General features: G+C 33.3%; 1 protein-coding gene across 1 annotated transcript; it reads left to right on the top strand.

Annotated features, from left to right (window-relative positions):
• The first annotated feature begins 529 nt into the window (after positions 1-529).
• On the top strand, positions 530-9,963 carry ATNUG2 (GTP-binding family protein). Its single transcript, XM_088218954.1, has 11 exons — positions 530-948; positions 1,054-1,187; positions 1,443-1,572; positions 1,702-1,862; positions 3,275-3,376; positions 3,488-3,592; positions 3,850-3,978; positions 5,475-5,615; positions 7,296-7,396; positions 8,521-8,578; positions 9,350-9,963. Exons 1-11 carry the CDS (start codon positions 717-719, stop codon positions 9,758-9,760), a joined length of 1,704 nt encoding a protein of 567 aa, XP_088075080.1. The 5' UTR covers positions 530-716; the 3' UTR covers positions 9,761-9,963.
• Positions 9,964-12,348: the final 2,385 nt, after the last annotated feature.

Below are 12,348 nucleotides of genomic sequence, written 5' to 3'. Positions count from 1 at the left end.
TTTCGATTATTACGATTACAGAAAAAATGAGAATCTTTATTAAATAAAACTATAATATTAATTAATTTAAATTATTTGATATTAATAAATATAAAATGTAACATATTTTATTTTTAATGTATATATAATATTGAAATTAATTTGGTTGAGGTTGCATGCCCAATATTTTTTTTAGGAGCATGAAAAGTAATTTTTTTGTGGATTTACCATGCTTATTTTTTTTTTACATGGCATGCTATGTGGTAAAAAAAAAAAAAATTAATATTTTTATTTAAATATTTAAATAAAATCATTAAACTAAATTAATTTAAAATTTTATGCACTTAATTAAACAAAATAAAATATTTAATAATTAATTGCATATTTATATAAAAATTAATCATTTAGTCAAAATACAATTGGTAATGTTTGAGAGTTTGGAAGGCATTAAAACTATTCTAAGATCATATATGGGCCGACATTGCGATCCGACCCGAACCATATTACTTGAAAACGGGTCGACCCAACTGATAAAAGTTGTCGTCACTTTCCCCAATCCCTCTTCAACAAAACCCCAGACACCAGCCGCCGGGCCAAAGTCGGCGGGCACCGCCTCCTCCTGCAAATTACGCCTATTTCCATTTCGTTCGGTTTCCCACGCTTTACGAGCAACCGAACACCAAAATCAGTCCGTCAATTCTTTACACTTGCAAAAGAGTAACACTAGAAGGGCCAATATGGTGAAGAAGAAAGAAAAGACGGTGAACGTAAACGGAAAACCGAAGCACTCGCTTGACGCGAACCGTAAGAATGGGAAGACCAGCAACGTGCGCAGCGCCTCCACGGTGCGGCGGCTCAAGATGTACAACACCAGGCCCACGCGCGATAGCAAGGGCAAGATCCTCAAGAACGAGTTTCAGTCCAAGGAATTGCCAAGCACTCGTATACAACCCGATCGGCGCTGGTTTGGTAGGTCAAATTATATAAATGTATACCTATAGATTTGTATAGATTATTGGTTTTGTGAAAAAGGAGCGGCTGCTTTGGCTATGATCTAATGCTAGTGTTTTGTAGGGAATACTCGGGTTGTGAATCAGAAAGAGCTCGAATTTTTTAGGGAAGAGCTCCAGAGCCGAATGTCAAGTAGCTATAATGTCATTTTGAAGGAGAAAAAGCTGCCCTTGTCCCTCTTAACTGATCACAGGAAGGTAATTATTTTTTTTCCCCTTCGGAAGATTGAAAGCTGAAATTGTTTGTAAACCTAATGTACTGAGCTCGAGTGATGTGTGCTTTCAACTTTATAGGATTACCATGTTTTAAACCATGTGATACATGGAGGTGCATATATGTTATGTCTGATGAAACAGTGTTCTTATTTGATTATATATATATATATATATATATATATATATATATATGTATTTCTCACTTTTTTCCTTTTGTTTTTGGATCAATATTTGAAGCAAGCTAGAGTTCATCTTCTCGACACAGAACCTTTCCAGGATGCATTTGGACCAAAGACGAAGAGGAAACGCCCAAAGCTCTTGGCATCTGATTATGAGTCTTTAGTTAAGAAAGCTGATGATTCTTATGGTAAACGAATTTATTAATTCAGTCTTTTGTTTTGTTTTGATGTGCAAGTTGGCTTTTCCCTTTCTTCATATAATTTGAGTCTTTTTGAAATGACAATATGCACCATTAATTTATTTATAAACTTTCTAGATGCCTATGATCAAAAGTATGGTGCCGGCACATCTGCTGAAGGAACTGAAGGAGATGGATTTAGAGACTTGGTTAGGCATACGATGTTTGAGAAGGGTCAGAGTAAAAGAATATGGGGTGAACTCTACAAAGTAATAGACTCATCAGATGTGGTTGTCCAGGTCAGCATTTTGTTTTGTGGTGAAATATTTACTGGGCGGCGCAAGTTTTTCTATTTCGGTTCATGCTTTCTCTTGGCTATATCTAATGTAGGATTTGTGTGGACCATTGTGAACCATGAGTGTTCCTTGTCTGTGTTATATTCAAAAGCCATAAATGTTGGAATTTACATATCTCTTTAGATATGTCTACTTTTGTACACAAAAGGGTCATGATTGTGAGTTTATTGTTGTCTTTGCGTTGCAAAAAGAGGTGATGCAGAATGAATTAGTTATATGTACATAAATATATCAAGAAGTTGTACTTCTATCAAATATAAAACTACTATACTATTTAGAATCCTATTAATAGTATTAGAAATTGTGAGTTTTGTTTGTTGCCTTTGCTTTGCAAAAAGAGGTGATGCAGAATGAATTAGTTATATTTACAAAAAGACACTAGGAATCATAATTCTATCAAATATAAAACTACTATACTATTTAGGATTCTATTGTTATAGTTTTAGGAATGTCATAATTCTACTATATAGGATTCTATCAAATATTTAGGGTTCTATTGTTTTGTTTTACTTTTCTTTTTTTAGAAAAAAAATAATTGGATGATTTTATTTTTATTTGTACTTGTATTTATTATCTTACTACAAGTAGTATTTCCTATCTTATTAGTCTTAGTATCTCTTAGTCAAATTCTACTCAAGAAGTACTTACTTGACACTGTACAAATGCTTTTTAATCTTTTTGAGATCATGATTCAATTATTCATAACATACTTCGAGAATTTCTGGATATTTGATTTTATAATGCAATGAAGCTCTGAAGTGTCTATTTTGCCCAGCTTCTATTTCTACCATCAAGCACAAAACACTAATTGTTTTTCGTTTTTGATAAAGGTGAAATCAGAAGCTGGAAATAGATGCATTAAGAAATGACTGTTCTATTTCCTAAAAAGTATGCTTAAAGCACTTTTACAAACTCACAGCACAAGCATCAGCTGTGCCAAACAGATCCTAAGAATGATATTTAAGACTTCTTAGATGTAATGTCTAAAAAACATTAGGTGTAATGTCTAGATTTTTATCCCCAAATCCCTAAATTAACTCTAATTTGTCATACATCAAAAGGGTTCTTAAAAGGTTGCAAGAAATGGTATGAAGCACGTGTGACTGGTCCTTCCAGAGTTAGTAGCCCAAGTTCTTGGAATACTAAAAGAGAGCATTATGGATCACACTGATTTCTTATATGTGTTTCCAGAATACAAAGACTAAAAAGTACTACCTGTGACAAGAATGCTCATTGGTTGATTTTCAAAGTTAAGACATGAAATTGTTTGTGTGTCCATGTGTGCTTATGTGTTATTGTCTTTCAAAATTTTTTTATTTTTTAAATTTTTGGCTTACCCAAATTTTCAATTATAGGTTTTGGATGCAAGGGACCCGCAAGGTACGAGGTGTTATCATTTAGAGAAGCACTTGAAAGAGCATTGCAGTCATAAGCACTTGATTCTTCTGTTAAACAAGGTTACCTGCATCTTCATTCTTCGAGTTACTCGTGGTTATTCATTTTTCTATCCCTTTCTGTTTGCCACTTGCTTTGCTTCTATTCTCTTAATAAATGATTTTATCTTTCAGTGTGACCTGGTTCCCGCTTGGGCAACGAAAGGTTGGCTTAGAGTATTATCCAAGGAATATCCAACTCTAGCATTTCATGCAAGCATCAATAAATCATTTGGCAAGGTAAGTCAAAAGTGTTTTAGATGTCCAATAGCATCTCTGCATCTTGATATTGTAGGATTCTAGTATTATCTTTCTTGTTTCTAAAGTAAACCATCTTTGCTATGCTTTTTCATTTTCACATATTTCCAATTAACTTTCTCTCTGATTGATATTATCTTAGTTTGTTGTATATTCTGTTGTTGACTTATTATCTTTTGCTACCAATTTTTAGTTGATAGTTGCTTTCCAGGTATTGAGATTTATTGTTTCATATCCAGGGGTCTCTTCTATCTGTGCTGAGACAATTTTCCCGCCTAAAAAGTGACAAGCAGGCTATATCTGTGGGATTTGTTGGATATCCCAATGTTGGAAAGTCATCGGTTATCAATACATTGCGCACGAAGAATGTAAGAATCCAATCTTCTTGACTTTTGCTTTAGTTCACATATTTTTCAATGCTAAGTTGATAGTATGAGCATAATCTTTTGAAGAAAATAAAAGAAGTTAATTGATTTATAATATTTATTTGTTGGACTGACACACATTAATAATTAAACGTGGAACTTGGAATCATTGAATTGCCTACAATAGAGGAATTTTTAGATTAGTAAAATGCTCTGACTTACTTAGTGATTGTAATTTATTTCTTGATATGGCTTTCCTAATTTTCTCGGATGTGCAGAGGGCCTCGGACCTTCATAGCATCTTACATAAAACACTTTTGCATTATCTCAAAAAAAGAAAAAAACACTTTTGCATTCTTCAATATAATCTCAAAACTGTCTGGAACAAAGCAGCTCTGTGATAGTTGAATGGTTGCCCTACTCCACGTATCACCTATCTTTTCTGAAGAAAAAAATTAATCTACGAGGGGCTAAGACAAATTATAATACATGACTTGCCGAAAGTCTATAAACCAACTATACCCAGTAATTGTTGAATAAAAAAATTTAAGATCAGTAGCCTTTTGGAAGTTATATGCCTGTAGTTGGAATGTATGCGTGTGTTCAAGTTGGCATCATATCTTAGAAGGGAAGTCACCATTGTGCTTAATGGCATTCACTCGTACACATTAATCTTTTACTCTTGATGTGACAAAGTCTTGAGATGATAATGTGTGGGTTTTGTGGAGCCTTTCATAAAATCAAAACCTGGCACGCAATCATTATGTGAGAACCTGAACCTCACTCTGGGTTCTGTGCGGGTTATTAATTTTGCATGATTTCAGCCTGTATGGGTTTTTCAAGAAGCTCAAAACAGAACCAACAGCTATGTGTGAATTAATTAGTTATTTATAAATATATATAATCAAGATTTAATTAATTAGGTCAACAACAATTAAACAGTTCAACAAAGTAGCTTAGTTATAAAAAAATAATCATAATATTTTTAATAACAATGTTAAGAATATTATAGAAAATAATTTCTTATATATAAGTGGTTCAGGTTCAAACTAGTTTTATAATTATAAACCCAGAATTGACTTGCTCCGGTATTGCGTGAATTACTAATCTGACCCACCCTATCCAAATCCGAATTATTTGAAAAAATTGATACAGGACGGATTAGGTCTGTTAGAATTTAACAAGTTCAGATTTTTTGCCATCCTTAGCAAAGACTTAAATGGGCTACTATGATTGTTAGTGCATTTTGTATTTTTTCATCACAATTTAGGTCACTGATAGCATAAGCTGCATTTATGAAGAAGTAAGGTTTGTGTGTTAGTGCTAGTAGAGACTTTTGATTGAATCACAAATTTAAGATGCTTAGAGTTGTTTGATGTGCATTTTTTCATCAAGACAGATGTTGCATTCTTTATTATTTTTACCATTTTGTACAGAGGAGACTACTTTTCGTGGTTCAATGCAATAGACTTTGATGCTCTCTCTCTCTCTCTCACTAGGTTTGCAAGGTTGCTCCTATTCCAGGGGAGACTAAGGTGTGGCAGTACATAACACTTACAAAGAGGATCTTCTTAATTGACTGCCCTGGGGTTGTTTACCAGAACAGTGATTCAGAGACTGATATTGTATTGAAGGGTGTGGTATGTTTATTCTTATATTGCATCTTCGGCCAATTGTTATGAGCTAGACATGTTTATCAATTTGCTGGCTAATCCTTGATTGTACTGACAGGTCTAGTATGTTTATTCTTCTATCGCAACTTTGGCCATTTGTTATGAGCTAGACATGCTTATCCATTTGCTGGATAATCCTTGTTTCTTCCCTGTTTTTTCTTTTTAAGATGTTTTGGTTTCTTGTTTTGCTTTATTTTTGAGATAAGAGTGACATCAAAAGGCACTTAGGGATTGTCGCCCATTTGCAAGGAATTTATAAAGATCAATATAAAAAAATGCCAGTGAGATTCCCCAAATCCTCAATATCAAGAGTAGGATTCCTTGTAAACAAATAAGGAGTTTCTCTTAGATTTGCATGGTCTAGTACCTGACCGAGCCCAAGACAAATTAACGATGTTATAACAGAATATCCTTCTAGCTTCCAAACACCATAGAAGGAGATTAAACTAAAATAATATCTAACAAAACAAATTACAGATTATTTTAGTTTTAGTTATAATTATTATATTCTTTTAAAATTTTTATGAAATTTTAATGTAATTTAAAATTAATATCAAAATGAAACTAAAATAATAACTAAGGGGACTATGGTGATTTGGATTCTGATTTACTTTTGTCCAGGTCTATTGACCAAACAACGGCATTCTTATTTAAAAATACAAATTTATTTTATTTTTTTGTTGAAATAAACAAGTGAGGTATATATTAACATGGTACCAAAAAAGGGTACTACCCAAGAACAATTTACATGAGTATTAGCGTATTTATGACATTTCTAAAATCTTCATCATCAATAATATCATGTCCTAACAAAATAGTCTCAAAAAAATGAATCCATCTATCCCTTAATTTGTACATACTACTCCCAACACCCTCAAAAATTTTAGAATTCTTTTTTTTCCAAATAATTCAGAAAACAGTCAGAGGAATTAAGTTAGCAATATTGCTCTTTACATAAACACCATCCCAAGCCCATATTTCCATACTAACCGAACCAGCCACCACTCACTCAGTCCCTAAAAACCCATACACCATACACCATAAGTTGTACGCTGTAGGACACCACAACAAAAGATGATTACATGTCTCCTCTGTTTGAAGACAGCCATAGCACCCATTAACCAACTGCAGTCCCCTCTTTCATTCCCACTAAAAGATTGTTCCTTTTATTCTTTTTCTTTTTCTTTTATGAAAATAGAAGTGTAGTATTAACAAGCACCAAAGAGGTCCAACTTGTATCATTCATTTCATTCTTATTTCACTAAGTAAACCAAATATACCCTAAATGCTTAGCTACCTTAAGGAAATAAACTAGAACATCAATGGTCCTTGTTATACTTGTTTTTAACTGACTTGATCTTCTAATGACATGATGTTTGGTTTATGTAGCGTACATCTCATTCTAATTTTAATTGTTCTTTGTTTTGTTTCCTCACCTTCTCCTACCCACATAAGGAGATATATGTATATTTTGGGGGAGGGGGGAAGGGGGGGGGGGAGGGGGGGAGGCTGGTGGAGAGCTCAAAAAAGAGGGTAGTTCATTTCAGTTGATGACAAATTGTTGCTTACGAGATGCTTGAAACTTTTATGCCAAAATTTCCCATTTGTAGTTCTTTATTCTTGAGCCATGCATATTGTTGGCGGCAGGTACGCGTGACAAACTTGGAGGATGCTGCTGAACACATTGGAGAAGTTCTGAACCGTGTAAAGAAGGAGCATCTGGAGAGAGCTTATAAAATAAAAGACTGGTTAGCTGCCTCTTGTCATGCTTAGCTTCTATGCTCTTGATATATGATTCAAAACTCTTGCATCTTTTTAGCATTTTTCCCTTCTGACTCTTCTTTCTTCATGATATTTTACCTGGAAATCTTATTTTTCATTTTCACATACTAGAAAGAGTTTTGCTCTAGATTTTCCTTTTTTGTTGGGGAAGTTTTGTTTTTCTCCTTTTTTTCCCTAAAGGGGAGAGAGGGTTGTTTATGCAACTTGTTATAATGAGATTGAAAAAATGTTTTCAATCAGTTATGTTAGTTCCAAAACTTTTAAGGGTTGCTGGTGTCATGAAATCCAGACGATAACTTTCAAAAATATGGAGGCATGTTGTTTCTTTTCCTTTTCTGGATATAGTTCTTTTATTCATCCATCTCTCCGGAACAGGAATTTCAGATACTACCTCGTTTGTGTTATCAGGGGAAAAATCATCCTAATTTCTTTAGACCATAGATCCTAAACCTACGCTTATCGGGGGAAAAAGATCGTCCTAGTTTTTAACATAAAAAAATAAGTCAAGAACTAGAGAAAGTAATTGCTTTGTTATTATTTTTGAATCTAGGAAGATGCACAGGAAAGAATTCTGATCATGGGTAAGTTGAGGAGAAGAGGAAAACTTATTGTCATTTGTTATCCTTTATGCCTTCGCGAGTATGAATCCTCCAGTCATCTCCTTCCATGGTCTTCGAGGGCTAGAAGACACAGATTTTGTTTTAGATCTCCCTTAATTTGTCTTGGATTTTTCAGGTTCGAGGCCTGTGAACATTGGGCTCGGTTGGGTATAAAACATGGGAACAGTTATTCAATCTCATTCCTGTATCTAATTTTTTGTTCATTTGGAGAAAAAATGGAACAAGAGCATTTCTGGGAGCACTTTTCTCCTTTTGAAAAGACTAGAGATTACTGGCTTCGTACTCTAAATATTTTGTTTACAATGCATCCTATTCACGATGTTGTGGATTTGGATCTAGTAGGCCTTTGGTTTCTGATCTTTCGTTATTTGGTGGCACACTGGCATTCCTTTGGTGCCTTTGAGTATTACTTTCTTTTAATGTCAATAAAGAAAAGAACTAACTGTGTTTCACTTTGCTACTTTTGTCAGGGTGGATGAAAATGACTTTCTAGTTCAGCTATGCAAATTAACAGGCAAACTATTGAGGGTATGCTTTCAGTTCCAATATTTGTTCTTTTTATTTGGACAAGCAGTTGATTACTTTTTAAATTTGGGTCTTGATGCTAGGCCAGTAGTTGGTAATCTTTTTTTTTGGAGCTAGTCAATTGATGCTTATGTTTCACGTTCAGATGGATTTGCCAATGGCAAGGAAACTATAAGTTTCTTTGTTCCCTTAGGAAAGAGAAGAGGGTGTTTATATTAAAGAATTTTCTTTTTTAAAAGAAAAGGTGTAGTGTGGTACTATTATTAACAAAAGTACTAAAAGGGTAATGCCCGTATATAAGATATTTACATGTCAATTAAAAGGTCAATGACATTTCCAAAATTTTCCAACCTATTAATGTTATGACCCAGTACCAGTTTTATATTAAAGAAATATTTTGTAGGTATACTTTTATCGGTTGTATGAGGAATTCACGTCTTGCTTGTGTTTATGTGATGTGGCATCTGAAATTGAATTTGACTTGATATCATTAGGCAACTGCCACCAGAGCAAGGATACAATGACACAATTTGGTGATGTAGGAAGAATATCTATCACTAGTGGAAGTTGACTTTAATCGACAATATGATTTATTGAATTAAGAGCATCGTCAACATTCAACCTTGCTGCTTCTGTTTCTAGACTGGTTGTAGAATCGTCATAACTACTGATTTGTCATTCTGAAAATAAAACGTCGCGACTTTGTACATTTGATATTTTTTTGTTATTGTTTTACTTTTATAATGTACACGGAGTGTGAATTGCTTGTTCCAGGGTGGTGAACCTGACTTGATGACTGCGGCAAAGATGGTGCTCCATGACTGGCAGAGGGGTAGGATACCCTTCTTTGTTCCCCCTCCACGACAAGATGAATCCTCAGAGGAACCCAGTGTGTGTGGGATAGATACAGAAGCAGTTGCAGATAATCAGGCCGCGGCAGCATTTAAAGCCATTGCAACTGTAATGTCCTCGCAGCAGCTAAAAAGCGTTCCAGTCCAAAGAGATCTCTTCAGTGAGGAGGAATTAAAGGGGAGTGAGTCAACCGATGAGCAACCAGATGTTGATGGTGAGAGAGCCAATGAACTGGCCACCAGTGAGGATGAGTTACCAGATACTGATGGTAACAAAGCCAATGAACAGCCTGCCAATGGGGGGGAGACGGATAAGCAGGTACCTATCAACTGAGTCATAGAATCTTGTGTCATTGATAATGTAAGTTTTGCAGCAGTAGGATAAAATTTATCAGCATCCAGAAAATTATCATGTTATGGACAGTTACAACTTACCAGCCTTGTCTAAGCTACACATCTCAGTGAATTCTTTCCCATTTCTTCTGCATCATGGACGATCGTGGTTAAATTAGAAATGCATGTCAAGCTCTTTTATGATTTTTGTTTTTGTTATTTTTTGGCTGAGTGTTTCATTTAAGTACTGGAGTTAAGAGGGTACAAGTTCATGGACATGATTTGTCATTTACTTCTATAGTTGTAGAGCTGCTGGATCTTCGAGACAATTAATGTGAACAAGAGGAGAGAAAATCATATAAAACAAAAGACCCTTTTGATTTGCATGCTGTTCAAACACAGGAAAGCTTTCTCTTTTCTTTTAGAATTTCCGGCCCTCGAAACATAACGAAAACTTCTTTAACCTTTCATCGTCTACCGTTAAAAACCTAACCTAAAATTCCAGTATCATCTTCACAAAACCCCAAAAATCTCCTCTCTTCCCCTCCCTGCAATAACCCCAAAACATTCCTTGTTATCCTGTTTATCATCTTCCCATCTCTCTCTCTCAAGCTCACCTTCTTTTGTGGTAGTAACACCACCAGCCTCCATATCCTTTTCTATTTGCTCATCTCAATCTACCTCTGCCAAACCTTCCTTGATCACTCATCCCCACACTGAATAATTGAGGATAACTGAGATTACTCTCCATAATCTAACTTCATAGTGTTTATTAATGGTCTATGTCATAATATAGTTAATTGCTTAATTGGTCAAACTCAAAATTCTTGACTGGGGGATAACTGGATTGAACTAGCCACTAGGGCAGTTCATCACCTAAAGGTGGTGAGAGTATCCAATTAGTTTGGTAAAACATTAATTGGAGATCTTGATTATGAGGACCTTAAAAGTCCATAGCTCATGAGTTTTTTGAAGTGTTTGGAACTACCTTTGGACCAAATTCAGAAATTTAGTGGATCTTATTCATAAATTGAACACAATCTAATTAAAACATAATGAAAATTCTTATTAAAATACATGTAAAGACTTATTTTGTATCGAGTTTGTATCGAATTTAATATCGTATTTCAAATTCTATCGGTTTTACTTTTAAGAATTAGTCTAACTTGTATTGAAACGAGCGTATACTTTTCGCATGGTCTTTAGGATATAAAAATTGATTCAAAAATGTATTTATTGTAAACAAATTATTGATCTTGATAAAATGTAAAATAAAATATAGTAATTTCAAACGAAATTTCTTACGATACTGAATTTTTAAATAAAATTTAAATATTTTATAAATAAAATTAGAGAAGTAAATTCTTTAAATTTATGAACTTATTCGAACATTACACTGATAAGAAATCAACTGAATCGTCTATTATCAATTAGAACGGTGAATTAGTGGTTAATATTTTAGTACTCTATTTTAAAAGTCAACTATATTATGAACGTATACTTCGTCATTTTTTCAATATATTATAAGTTGATAGTTATAAAACTATAATGTTCGATTCAATAAATTTAAATTCTATATCGATGAATTACTATAATTATAGAAATATGAATATTTTGTTACGATTAAATTCTTTCAATTGAAAACCAACGGGCGTTCTCGAGTAGGAGGTGTAATCTCATCTATGTGAGGTTCTAGTCATGATCAAATGACTGGTCTCTAGTGGTGGTTCAGCCCTTGCTGGTAAAGGCTACCCCATTCTTCACATTTCAAATTAGCTTGAAGAAGGACATATAATTTATATGTCCATTCAAATTGGAACACAATTGAAACCAACAAATAATTTGATTTGCACCAATCCATTGGTTATATATATATATATATATATATATATATATATATATAATATTTTATATATGCACAAGTTGTTTCATCCTACATTATTCATAATTTAAAATTTTTTTTTATTTCTAAAAAAATATTAGTCTTTTTCTACACAACTTTTTAGGTAACACAATTTAATCAAACGTATCAATCAAATTCTTATTTAATTTAGAATTTGATCAAACAATCGTGTTTTCGAAAGAAAAGAAGTCGACTTCAGAATGTTCGCTCACAACTGGTTCTATTATTACGGGTTCATTATTTTTAAATATAATATTAAATACTTGAATGATCTCGATTTTATAGTCTGATTGTTTAAATTATTTGTAAATAGACAATACTCTTTATCATCTTTACTTTAATACAATTTTATATTTTTAATCTTCACTGACAACTGGTTTTATTATTACGGGTCCACTATTTTTAAATATAATATCGAATACTTGAATGATTTAAATTTTATAATCTGATTGTTTAAACTATTTATAAATAGACAGTACTCTTTGTCATCTTTACTTTAATACAATTTTATATTTTTAATCTTCACTGACAGCTGGTTCCATTATTACGGGTCCATTATTTTTAAATATAATATCGAAAACTTGAATGATCTCGATTTTATAGTCTGATTGTTTAAATTATTTGTAAATAGACAGTACTCTTTCTCATTTTTACTTTAATACAACTTCATATTTTTTTAAAAAAAT

The sequence above is a fragment of the Carica papaya genome, chromosome 4, assembly GCF_054855325.1.
Source record: "Carica papaya isolate Zhongbai chromosome 4, ASM5485532v1, whole genome shotgun sequence".
Lineage (NCBI taxonomy): Eukaryota > Viridiplantae > Streptophyta > Magnoliopsida > Brassicales > Caricaceae > Carica > Carica papaya.
This window is presented reverse-complemented; position numbering and strand designations above follow the sequence as displayed.

Bases quoted from the DNA above. Each gene is read 5' to 3' on its own strand.
- ATNUG2 (XM_088218954.1), top strand. From the start codon at position 717: ATGGTGAAGAAGAAAGAAAAGACGGTGAACGTAAACGGAAAACCGAAG. The intron at 949-1,053 runs GTAGGTCAAATT...AGTGTTTTGTAG, and splicing joins ACCCGATCGGCGCTGGTTTG to GGAATACTCGGGTTGTGAAT. The intron at 7,397-8,520 runs GTTAGCTGCCTC...TACTTTTGTCAG, and splicing joins GCTTATAAAATAAAAGACTG to GGTGGATGAAAATGACTTTC.